Source organism: Thalassophryne amazonica, chromosome 2 (genome assembly GCF_902500255.1).
Source record: "Thalassophryne amazonica chromosome 2, fThaAma1.1, whole genome shotgun sequence".
NCBI lineage: Eukaryota > Metazoa > Chordata > Actinopteri > Batrachoidiformes > Batrachoididae > Thalassophryne > Thalassophryne amazonica.
The window spans coordinates 110,821,729-110,834,686 of NC_047104.1; the positions used below are offsets into that span (position 1 = coordinate 110,821,729).

Sequence of the window (12,958 nt, forward strand, 5' to 3'; positions counted from 1 at the left end):
AAAGCTCCTGAAATGCTATTGCATGTGTGCAATCTATAATTCATTCCCATGGTTTGATTAATGTTTTTTTTGTCCATTTTGCACACCTTTATGAACAAATGGAATCGTGTGAATACAATCACACTTTCAGCACTCTACAATTAAACAGTGGCCTCAATATTTATTTTTTCCTTCCATTAGACGACAGTAAGTGAGCACCTCCCACCCTCTTCCTAACATCTACGTTGTTATTCTGCAGTTCTGCAAAATGCTTCTGTGTTTCCTTGTCATACGGTGCATCTGGAAAGTACTCACAGTGCTTCACTTTTTCCACATTTTATTAGGTTACAACCTTCTTCCAAAATGGAAAAAAATTATTTTTTTCCTCAAAATTCTACACACATTGCCCCATAATGACAATGTGAAATTTTATTTTGGAACTTTTGCAAATTTATTCAATATAAAACAATGCTAAAATACCATGGGCTGTATGAGCATTGTGTTCTTTATAATTTGCAGTTGTTTAATTATTAAAATCCTATTGTCTTACATACAATTTGTACATGTTCAATAAAGCCCCTCAATCAATCAAAAACAATATTTCCGTTTTAAGAGTGGGAGTGTTGTGAAAGTGTAGGTACACGGACCCACAACAGGGGGCGCAATGAACGGACAATGGAGAAAGGTGAATAACAAGTTTTACTGTTGTGAAATGAGCACAACCAATACAACAATCAATAGTTTGGGGTTTAAGCCGAAATCTGCTGGTGTCGTGTGGGCAGGCTCGAAGGTAGGAGACGTCCGTCCTAGTCGAACCGGAACCACCCAGATCTCCTCTGCCACCGAACCCCAGAAGTACTGGAACCGCCAAGTCCCGAATTCCCAGGTGGCCACTGCCTCCGCTCGTCGGATCCGGTACTGCTGGCGGGGAAGAGCAACAAACACACAGGTGTGGATGCGACAGCACCCAGTAAACGGAGAGGGGAGAAGCCGCCTCCACCTCTTGTCACAATTAAGCAGGAAGGTGAGTACTTATCCAAGTAATTAGCTTTCAGTAGTCAGCTGTCCTGAAAAGGTTTAACAAGTTTTATCAGGTTATACAGAATATGCTTGCAGAGAAGGTTACCTCAATCTTAAGGCGATATCTCGGCACTGAGGTGGAGACGCCGTCCTGCTGATATACCTCCGTGCTGAGTGGAACAGCTGTGTCCAGTGATGGGTGACAGCTGTCACCCTGGCTGCTCCCGTAAGGCGGCAGCGCCCTCTGGTGCCTGGAGCCCGCACTCCAGGCAGGGCGCCCTCTGGTGGTGGTGGGCCAGCAGTACCTCCTCTTCAGCGGCCCACACAACAGGACCCCCCCCTCAACGGGCGCCTCCTGGCGCACGACCGGGCTTGTCCGGATAGCGACGGTAGAAGTCGGCCAGGAGGGCCGGGTCCAGGATGAAGCCCTTCTTCACCCAGGAGCGTTCCTCGGGACCGTACCCCTCCCAGTCCACCAGGTACTGAAAACCCCGGCCCATCCGACGGACGTCGAGGAGCCGGCGCACAGTCCAAGCCGGTTCCCCGTCGATGATCCGGGCAGGAGGTGGCGCCGGACCCGGGGTGCAGAGGGGTGAGGTGTGATGGGGCTTGATCCTTGACACGTGAAATACTGGATGGATCCGCAGCGAGGCCGGGAGCTGGAGCCTCACTGCGGCGGGGTTGATGACTTTCAGGATTCTGAAGGGTCCGATGTATCGTTCCTGGAGTTTTGGGGAGTCCACTTGCAGAGGGATGTCTTTGGTGGACAACCATACCTCCTGCCCAGGACGATACTTGGGGGCCGGGGCCCGCCGCCAATCTGCATGTTTCTTCGCCCTCGTCCGGGCCTTCAATAAAGCAGAGCGGGCGGCACGCCACACCCGACGGCACTTCCGTAGGTGGGCCTGGACCGAGGGCACACCGACCTCTCCCTCAACCACCGGAAACAAGGGGGGCTGATACCCCAAGCACACCTCAAAAGGGGAGAGGCCGGTGGCTGATGACACTTGACTGTTGTGGGCGTACTCGATCCAGGCCAGGTGGGTACTCCAGGCCGTCGGGTGCGCGGCTGTCACACAGCGTAGTGTCTACTCCAGTTCCTGGTTGGCCCGCTCTGCTTGCCCGTTGGTCTGGGGGTGATACCCGGACGAGAGGCTGACCGTGGCCCCCAGTTCCCGGCAGAAGCTCCTCCAAACGTGCGAGGTAAACTGGGGACCGCGATCGGAGACGATGTCTGATGGTATCCCATGCAGACGGACAACGTGGTGGACCAAGAGGTCCGCGGTCTCCTGGGCCGTTGGTAGCTTCGGGAGGGCCACGAAGTGGGCCGCCTTGGAGAAACGGTCCACTATCGTGAAGACGACGGTGTTTCCCTGGGACGGCGGGAGACCTGTGACAAAGTCCAGGCCGATGTGGGACCAGGGGCGATGTGGAACGGGCAGCGGCTGTAGCAGCCCTGAGGTCTTTCGGTGGTCGGCCTTGCCCCTGGCGCAGGTGGTACAGGCCTGGACGTAGTCCCGGACGTCGGCCTCCAGGGACGCCCACCAGAAGCGCTGCCGGACGACTGCCACGGTCCTTTGCACCCCAGGGTGACAGGAGAGCTTAGAACCGTGACAGAAGTCCAGTACTGCAGCTCTGGCTTCTGGTGGGACGTAGAGTCTGTTCTTTGGTCCGGTTCCGGGGTCCGGGTCACGGGTCAGGGCCTCCCGGACGGTCTTCTCCACGTCCCAGGTGAGGGCGGCCACGATAGCGGACTCCGGGATGATGGGATCCAGGGGATCCGACGGTTCCGTTTTGACTTCGTCTTCGTGTACCCGGGACAATGCATCCGATCTTTGATTCTTGGTCCCGGGACGGTAGGTAATCCGGAAGTCAAAACGGCCAAAGAACAGTGACCAGCGGGCTTGCCTGGGGTTCAGCCGCTTGGCGGTCCTGATGTACTCCAGGTTCCGATGGTCAGTGAAAACCGTGAATGGCACGGCTGTTCCCTCCAACAGATGTCTCCACTCTTCGAGGGCCTCTTTCACAGCAAGGAGTTCTCGATTGCCGACGTCATAGTTCCGTTCGGCCGGGGTCAACCTGCGGGAAAAATAGGCACACGGGTGAAGGACCTTATCGGTCTTCCAGCTCTGGGAGAGTACCGCTCCTATCCCTGAGTCCGAGGCGTCCACTTCAACCACTAACTGGCGGCTAGGGTCGGGCTGCACCAGAACTGGTGCAGACGAGAAGCGCCGTTTCAACTCCTTGAACGCAGCTTCGCACCGATCCGACCAGGTGAAGGGGACTTTTGGTGAGGTCAGGGGGCTAACTACCTGACTGTAGCCCTTAATGAACCTCCTGTAGAAATTAGCAAAGCCGAGGAACTGTTGCAGCTTCCTACGGCTTGTGGGTTGGGGCCAATCTCTCACCGCCGCAACCTTGGCCGGATCCGGAGCGACGGAGTTAGAGGAGATGATGAACCCCAAAAAGGACAAAGAAGTGCGGTGGAACTCACACTTCTCGCCCTTCACAAACAGGCGGTTCTCCAACAACCGCTGTAGGACCTGACGGACATGCCGGACATGAGTCTCAGGATCCGGGGAAAAGATGAGTATATCGTCTAGATACACGAAGACGAACCGGTGCAGGAAGTCCCGCAAGACATCGTTTACCAACGCTTGGAAAGTCGCGGGAGCATTAGTGAGACCGAACGGCATGACCAGGTACTCAAAATGACCTAACGGGGTGTTAAATGCCGTCTTCCATTCGTCTCCCTTCCGGATCCGAACCAAATGATACGCATTCCTAAGATCAAGCTTGGTGAAGATTTTGGCTCCATGCAAGGGGGTGAACACTGAATCCAACAAGGGCAACGGGTATCGGTTGCGAACCGTGATTTCGTTCAACCCCCTGTAATCAATGCATGGACGAAGTCCGCCATCTTTTTTACCCACAAAAAAGAAACCAGCACCCATCGGAGAGGTGGAATTCCGGATCAACCCGGCAGCTAATGAGTCCCGGATGTAGGTCTCCATTGATTCGCGTTCCGGCCGTGAGAGGTTGTACAGCCTACTGGACGGGAACTCACTGCCTGGAACCAAATCAATGGCACAATCATACGGGCGGTGGGGAGGAAGCGTGAGAGCCAGATCCTTGCTGAACACGTCCGCGAGGTCATGGTACTCCGCTGGCACCGCCTTCAGATTGGGCGGGACTCGGACCTCCTCCTTAGCGTGGGAGCCGGGGGGAACCGAGGAACCTAGACACTCCCGATGGCAGGTCTCGCTCCAATGTACCACTACCCCGGACGGCCAATCGATCCGGGGATTGTGCTTTAGCATCCAGGGAAAACCCAGAACCACACGGGAGGTGGCCTGAGTCACAAAGAACTCGATCACCTCCCGGTGGTTACCTGACACCACCAGAGTTACCGGTGGTGTCTTATGCGTGATCGTTGGGAGTAGGGAGCCACCTAGTGCCCGAACCTGTACAGGCGAGGTAAGAGCCACCAGAGGGAGCCCTATCTCCCTGGCCCATCTACTGTCTAGCAGATTCCCCTCAGAGCCCGTGTCCACCAGTGCTGGGGCCTTCAGGGTTGAATCCTCATAAAGGATCGTGACTGGGAGTCGTGTGGCAATGTGGGTGTGTCCCACGTGAATGTTTTGGCCCACCCCTGGCCCAGTCTCTAGGGGCGGGCGTTGGAGTTTAACCGCTCGGGGCAGTCGCTTGCAAGATGCTCACTCGAGCCACAAACAAAACAAGCTCCGTAGGCCCGCCTCCTTTGTGCTCCAGGTGCCCTAAATGTTGCCCTGCTCGTGTCCATAGCTTCGTCAGCAGGGGGAGCCGTAGGCGCACGGAGCGCAGGAACAGAGGAGCGTGGGGAGGGCGGAGCTCGGTCGGTACCGGAAGGGAGAGGGACGACGCGTGCCTGGCCACGCCCTTCGCCTCGTTCCCGACGGCGTTCTTCTAGCCGGTTGTCGAGTCGTATAACTAGATCGATTAGCCCATCTAAGTCCCGCGGTTCGTCCTTCGCCACCAGGTGCTCTTTTAGGACCAGTGACAGTCCGTTTACAAAGGCGGCGCGGAGGGCAGTGCTATTCCAGCTGGATCTCGCCGCCGCGATGCGGAAGGCGACTGCATAGGCAGCTGCGCTCCGACGCCCCTGTCTCATTGACAGTAGCACGGTTGAAGCGGTCTCTCCTCTATTGGGGTGATCGAACACCGTTCTGAGCTCCCGCACAAACCCATCGTATGTATGAAGGAGCCGTGAGTTCTGCTCCCAGAGCGCTGTAGCCCAAGCGCGTGCCTCCCCGCGAAGCAGGTTTATTACATAAGCTACTTTGCTAGCGTCAGTCGCGTACATCACGGGACGCTGTGCGAAGACGAGCGAACACTGCATCAAAAAATCCGCGCACGTCTCCACACAGCCTCCGTACGGTTCTGGAGGGCTTATGTAAGCTTCTGGGGACGGAGGAAGGGACCGTTGAACGACCAGTGGAACGTCACTCTCACGCGCAGGGTCCTCGGGAGGGAGAGCCGCAGCAGCGCCCTGAGGGCGCGCTTCCACTTGTGCGGCGAGAGCCTCCACCCTGCGGTTTAGGAGAACGTGCTGCTCGGTCATCAAATCGATCCGAGTGGTGAAAGCGGTGAGGATCCGCTGCAACTCACCGATTACCCCTCCCGAAGACGCCGACGCGCCCTGTTCTTCCATTGGCCGTTCAACAGCCGGTTGACGCCCCTCGGGATCCATGACGCTGGCCGAGATATCCTGTTGTGAAAGTGTAGGTACACGGACCCACAACAGGGGGCGCAATGAACGGACAATGGAGAAAGGTGAATAACAAGTTTTACTGTTGTGAAATGAGCACAACCAATACAACAATCAATAGTTTGGGGTTTAAGCCGAAATCTGCTGGTGTCGTGTGGGCAGGCTCGAAGGTAGGAGACGTCCGTCCTAGTCGAACCGGAACCACCCAGATCTCCTCTGCCACCGAACCCCAGAAGTACTGGAACCGCCAAGTCCCGAATTCCCAGGTGGCCACTGCCTCCGCTCGTCGGATCCGGTACTGCTGGCAGGGAAGAGCAACAAACACACAGGTGTGGATGCGACAGCACCCAGTAAACGGAGAGGGGAGAAGCCGCCTCCACCTCTTGTCACAATTAAGCAGGAAGGTGAGTACTTATCCAAGTAATTAGCTTTCAGTAGTCAGCTGTCCTGAAAAGGTTTAACAAGTTTTATCAGGTTATACAGAATATGCTTGCAGAGAAGGTTACCTCAATCTTAAGGCGATATCTCGGCACTGAGGTGGAGACGCCGTCCTGCTGATATACCTCCGTGCTGAGTGGAACAGCTGTGTCCAGTGATGGGTGACAGCTGTCACCCTGGCTGCTCCCGTAAGGCGGCAGCGCCCTCTGGTGCCTGGAGCCCGCACTCCAGGCAGGGCGCCCTCTGGTGGTGGTGGGCCAGCAGTACCTCCTCTTCAGCGGCCCACACAACAGGGAGTGCAAATCAAGGAATATTTGTAGATCATCCTCTGTGCATTTGCAGATATTAATGAAACAAATGTAAGTCCACGGTAAGTTAGCTTTGAGTTGGTTGAAGTTAGCATGCATGCTAATATCTGCAAAATGTTTTGTAAATGACTCCAGTGGTATTATCAGGTTAGAAAAACAGCGTTTCAGTTTCAGAAGTGTTTATCTTTCGCTAGAAGAAGGCTCTTCTTCTTATATGGTGCAGGATGCAGAGGAGAAAAAAAAATTACAATGAGAAATTTTTTTTTTTGAAGCAACAGCTTAAAAAGCCGAAATAAGTTACGCTGTGGACAAAAACGGTATGTAAAAAGTTCAAAAGTCAGTATTTTTATTAATTTATTTTTCGTGCATTTGTTGTGTTTGTGAACACAAATAGTGAGCTGTTAGCTCAATTTAACTGTGACTATTAATTCTGTGATTTACTGCTTTTGTTAAAGATGATGACTGTGTTTGAAATTTTATTTTATTTTTTTCATTTTGTGTAATGTTTACAAAAGTAACATGGAAGAGCCGTTTCTGTAACAGTTTATAAATATAATACAGACATAAGCTGTGACTATTAATACTGTGATTTCCTGCTTTTGATAAAGATGACGGTGTTTGTGGTTTTATTTTTATTTATTTTTTCGTTATTCCATGTACAGTTGGAGGACTGGTGCACACAGATGTTAGGTGGCTCAGCAGAGGTAAATTTCTGGAACAGTTTAATGAATTGATGCCCAAAATTTTAAAAATTCTGAAACGTTCAAACCATGCTGAATATGCACAGCTTTTGGATTTAGCCTTTCTTATTTCTTGCCTCCTCTCAGTGCTAGATGTCCCACTAAGGTAGGGAACAACTTTTCCAACTTTAATTAGGCATTGTGTAATTTGAGTTGTTCGTTGTTGTGTTGTTACACGCCAGTCCTAAGCCTACTTGTGCTTATTCTTTGTACATTTACTTCAACAACGCATTATTATTGTTAAAACTTTATCTTTGTGCCAGGAAATTGTGTTATTATATTGGTGCACAATAAATTGCAGCTACACTATGGCGTTTGATATGGCTTGGTAGATCTCGATAGACTGTCAGCTTTAAAAATAGATCTCGGTTCAGAAAAGGTTGGACACCCCTGCTGTAGAGACTTTCAAGTCCAGACTTAAGACGGACTTATTTTCCCTTTCATACGGCTAGCATACTGGCATAGTATGTTGCTATGCTTTTACTCTTAAATTAATTTTATTAGGAAATGGAGTGGGCCGCGGCCTCAAGTTTATCTACATTCTGGGTCTTTTAGTGAAGCTTAGGACATGTGGCTGGCGATCACCTTAGTATGTCTTCTGTTTTTCTTGTTGCTTAATGCTGACAAATTATACTGTAGTTGTTGTCTTTCTGATGCCCGATTCTATTTTTTTTTCTCCCTGTTTGAGGTGTGGCTCCATCCACAGATGGGAGTGGGTGTCTTCTTCTGTAAGCCTCCCATCCTTCCCAAAATTTCCTGTATATTCGTATTGTCAATTGGCTCCATCCAAAGATGGGTGTGGTCTGTTTCTGTAACCATCCTGTCCATCAGCAACACTTCCTATATATTCATTTTGTGAATTGTTTTGTAAATTGTGTCGGTAGCATGGCCCAAGCAGAGGGTCACCCCTTTGAGTCTGGTTGAGGTTTTCTTCCTCAAATAATCTAGGGAGTTTTTCCTTATGACTGTCGCCTGTGTGCTTGCTCTGGTGGTTGATAAAGTTAGACCTTATTTGTATGATGCACCTTGAGGCAACTTTGTTGTAATTTGGCACTGCATGAATGAAAATAAACTGAAATTGAATTGAACATTTTTAACCTCTTAAAGTAGGTCAAGGTTAGCCATCCCAAGAATGTTTCCTGCAAAGTTAAAGACTCTGGGACTGGACTTATTTATGCTGAGCATAGACAGACGAACAGATGCTAAGCCTTCGTAATACCAGATGGTTATATTTGATGGCCTTGGGTAAAAATTAAAACAACTAAGAAATCACATGTACATAGGTATTCACAACCTTTGCCATGAAGCTCAAAATTGAGCTCATGTGCATCCTGTTTTCACTGATCATCCTTGAAATGTTTCTGCAGTTTAATTGGAGGTAAATTATTAAATTGGGGTAAATTCAGTTGATTGGATATGATTTGGAAAGACACACACCTGTCTACATATAAGATCCCACAGTTGACACGTTGTTACAGAAATAATGGATTACGTTAGAGCACAAACCAAGCATGAAGTAAAAGGAATTGTCGCGAGGCACAAATCCGGGGAAGGGTACAGAAACATTGCTGCTGCTGCTTTGAAGGTCCCAATGAACACACTGGCCTCCAACATCTGTAAATGGAAGAAGTTCTGATCCACCAGAACTCTTTCTAGAGCTGACCGCCCATCTAAACTGAGTGATCGTGGGAGAAGGGCCTTAGTCAGGAAGGTGACCAAGAACCCAATGGTCACTCTGTCAGAGCTCCAGCATTCCTCTGTGTAGAGAGGAGAACCTTCCAGAAGGACAACCATCTCTGCAGCAATCCACCAATCAGGCCTGTATGGTAGAGTGGCCAGATGGAACCACTCCTTAGTAAAAGGCACATGGCAGCCCGCCTGGAGTTTGCCAAAAGACACTTGAAGGACTCTCAGACCATGAGAAACAAAATTCTCTGGTCTGATGAGACAAAGACTGAACTCTTTGGCGTGAATGCTACGCATCGTGTCTCGAAAAACCCAGGCACCATCCCCACAGTGAAGTATGGTGGTGGCAGCATCATGCTGTGGGGCTATTTTTCAGTGGCAGGAACTGGGAGACTAGTCAGGATTGAAGGAAAGATGAATGCAGCAATGTACAGAGGACATCCTGGATGAAAACCTGCTCCAGAGAGCTCTTGACCTCAGACTGGGGAGACGGTTCATCTTTCAGGTGGACAATGACCCGACGCACACAGCCAAGATATCAAAGGAGTGGCTTCAGGACAACTCTGTGAATGTCCTTGAGTGGCTCAGCCAGAGCCCAGACCTGAATCTGATTGAACATCTCTGAAGAGATCTGAAAATGGCTGTGCACTGACACTCCTCATCCAACCTGATGAAGCTTGAGAGGTGCTGCAAAGAGGAATGGGCAAAACTGCCCCAAGACAGGTGCACCAAACTTGTGGCATCATAATCAAGAAGACTTGAGGCTGTATTACTGCCACAGGTGCATCAACAAAGTATTGAGCAAAGGCTGTGAATACTTACATTGCCGTGATTTCTTAGATTTTTATTTTAATAATTAGCAAAATAAAATAAAATTTTAAAAGCCCTTTGTCATACTGTCATTATGAATGATTTATTCAGCACACACGCACAAACAAAATCTCTCATTTACAAAACAAATCAAAAGAAAACAAACTTTTACATACAATGAATTTGTTGGTTCACGATATGTTTTTTATTTATCACTCTTATAGCTTTTTTTGTTACAGAAATAATGGATTAGTATTTGTTTTATATGTATTTCCCCAACTTCAATACAATAAGTCATATAAGGAACAAGTAATGAGTGATACAATGAAACCAGCAGATGCTGGGGGAGAAAGTATTGAGCTTGTACAAGATAGCAATAACTTTTGATATTTTAGACTCAACATGTTTTATATGAGTTTGCCACAGAGCTTATCATAAACAAAAACTCCAAGAAATTTAGTTTGAGATACAATTGCAATTTCAACACCATTCAACAACAATTTACTGCTTAAATTTCTAGGCTTATTTCCAAATATGATGCACTTAGTTTTACCGAAATTAAGTGATAATTTATTAGAGTCAAACCAATATTTATTATGGGGTGTTGTGAGTAAAATTTTGAGGGAACAAAAATTAATTTACTCCATTTTGGAATAAGGCTGTAACATAAAGTGTGGAAAAAGTGAAGCGCTGTGAATACTTTCCGGATACACCGTATCTATGATATGACAGTATCGCATTATCATCATCATCATTATCTTGTAGTGTATGACCGGCTTAACGGTTGGAATTTTGGACACTGACAAAGAACTGGGAGCTGTTAGAGTACACAAAGCAAATATTGATACCCTAAAAATGCCAAAAAATCCAAGACTAACACTGAGTAGTGTTGGAATATCTCCATTTCAAACAGCTCATACAGTATTATCCTCTGCTCTGCTGTCTACCATCATCACTGGTCTTTAAAGTACTTCTAATGTCACCACAGTAATGGCCAAATACACTACTTCTTCAAAGTGGTGGGCTAATTTTACTCGTCAAGTCAGTAAATGGTTGGTAATCCTGCTGACTAAACATAAATGCTAATCATTTACTGACTAAAACCACAGAGATGTGTTAATAACAGTAGTTTCCTGGTAATTTACATGCCATTTAACTGGACTGGAAGACTGTCTATTTTTATTCATTATAAAGTCTCAGCTGGCTGGAGGATTGTGAGATTTAAAATATGATTTGCTTATAAGCTGCCAGTCAAAGCTCGGTCATCTGTGGGGAGCTCGGAGTAGAACCGTTGCTCCTTCGTGTTGAAAGGAGCCAGTTGAGGTGGTTCGGGCATCTGGTAAGGATGCCTCCTGGGTGCCTCCCGAGGGAGGTGTTCCAGGCACATCCATCTGGGAGGAGACCCCAGGGAAGACCCAGGACTAGGTGGAGAGATTATATCTCCACAACACCTTGGGATCCCCCAGTCAGAGGTGGTCAATGTGGACAGGGAAAGGGAAGTTTGGGGTCCCCTGCTAGAGCTGTTGCCCCCGCGACCCAAGCCCGGATAAACGGTTGAAGATGATGATGATGATGAAGGAGAAGACTCTGGTCCAAAAAAAAAAAAAAATGACTGTTTAAAGCATCATCTTGTATTTCAAAACAATGCATCAGATAAAATGAACTGATACACATACTAAATTAAAGCCTTGTATTTTGCTTCAAAGCACAAAAATATTTGTGACTGTGCTCAGGTTGGATTGATTTATGCATACTTTTTTGTTACATGGAAAATGCTTTGTTTGGCAGCATACCTTGATCTTCTCTGAACTGTAGTGCAGACTCTTTTGCTTGGAGGAGTTCCTTGACTCAGCATGGTGCCCATTTCTAAGCAATGCTAGATCCTTTCTGACAAAAACAGATTTAGATGATGCCTGCGAAAAATAGGAGAAAAGCAAGGCAACAGTGAACATGTTGTTCCATGTAGAATGATAACCTACCACTTTTGTTCTGTGACTGCCTTCTTCCAAGGATTATCCATCATCATAATCACTTACTGAGGTGTTGCTGGGCCAGTAGCATAGATGTACATTTACGCTACCTGTCGATACCTGCAGCAGTAACGGGCGGGTATCCCAATACCTGCCTGCTGTGCATAAAGTGATGACGTCACAGCATGCGCAACCCAAGACCTGTCTGCAGACGATAACATGAAAAGGCGAGAAGTGTGTGTGTGTTGGTCCCAATATGGATATTCCGGATGATTTTCTCATGGATAGTCCAATAATGAACAGCAGCCAAAGCAGCCAGCTTGATGAGTACGCACTGGCGAATTTGGAAAGCAGCGCGGTACCACAGCCAACACAACAAAACTTAAAGTGAGCCAATGTTTTATGTATGCGTTTGCTGGGTGTCGTGCGTTTTGAAATGACATTAAATATTGTTAATGTGATTCCACGTGTTGTGTATCTCAGTAAATGATAATAATGCAAACAACATGCAGTGGTCATGCGGTACGCATTTTCTGTGTCCCTCTGTCCATGTCCAGTCGCCCAAAATGACCGATATTCGCCCTCGTCTAACTCAGGCGAATATCTGTTATTTTGGCGACTGGGCACGGATGTCGGGCCTCTGAAAATGCATACCACCCTCCAAAAGCATGTTATTGTATTAGTATCAAGATTTATGTAACTCGCTAAAGCAAGGTGTACAAACAGAATAAAAAATGTTTGACTTTCAATGGTAGTCTTCTGTTTGGTAATACCTACTCATTGATCACACTGCAAGATTTAGATCATTTTTCCACCACTGTTAATATGTATGTGTTATAATGTGTACTCTACCTTCGCCTACGCTTGCAGAAATAAATTCCCACAGCAGTGTTTATATTTTGATCATGAGTTCACCTCAGACTGGCTTCTTTTTTCGAGAACCACCAAGTTCTCTTTTGAATCATTGTGAAACCACTGAACTTGTCACTGAGACTGATGGTCAACTCAAGTGGTGTAGGGAAATTTCACACCATCTTTTGGATTAGGGAAGTGTGTCTGCTTCCTATGTTTGACATATGAGGGGCATGATGACATAATGAAAACTACTAAATTCACATGACTCATAAGTCTTAATTCTAAATGATCTAAAATATCGATGAAATACACACTGCATCACAGCAGAATTGTACATACAGTTACTAAAAATCCTATATCTAGGGCTGCCTTGTGGCTTACCATATAATATATGAAGCTGACTGT

At 47.8% G+C, this 12,958-nt stretch overlaps 1 protein-coding gene across 1 annotated transcript in view; it reads right to left on the bottom strand.

Moving 5' to 3' along the window:
- Positions 1-12,958, bottom strand: part of slc39a13 (solute carrier family 39 member 13) — a 114,984-nt gene that overhangs the window by 23,390 nt on the left and 78,636 nt on the right. Inside the window, exon 5 of the mRNA XM_034191801.1 lies at positions 11,522-11,641. Coding sequence (XP_034047692.1) covers positions 11,522-11,641 — 120 coding nt within the window. The remainder of the gene's footprint in view (positions 1-11,521; positions 11,642-12,958) is intronic.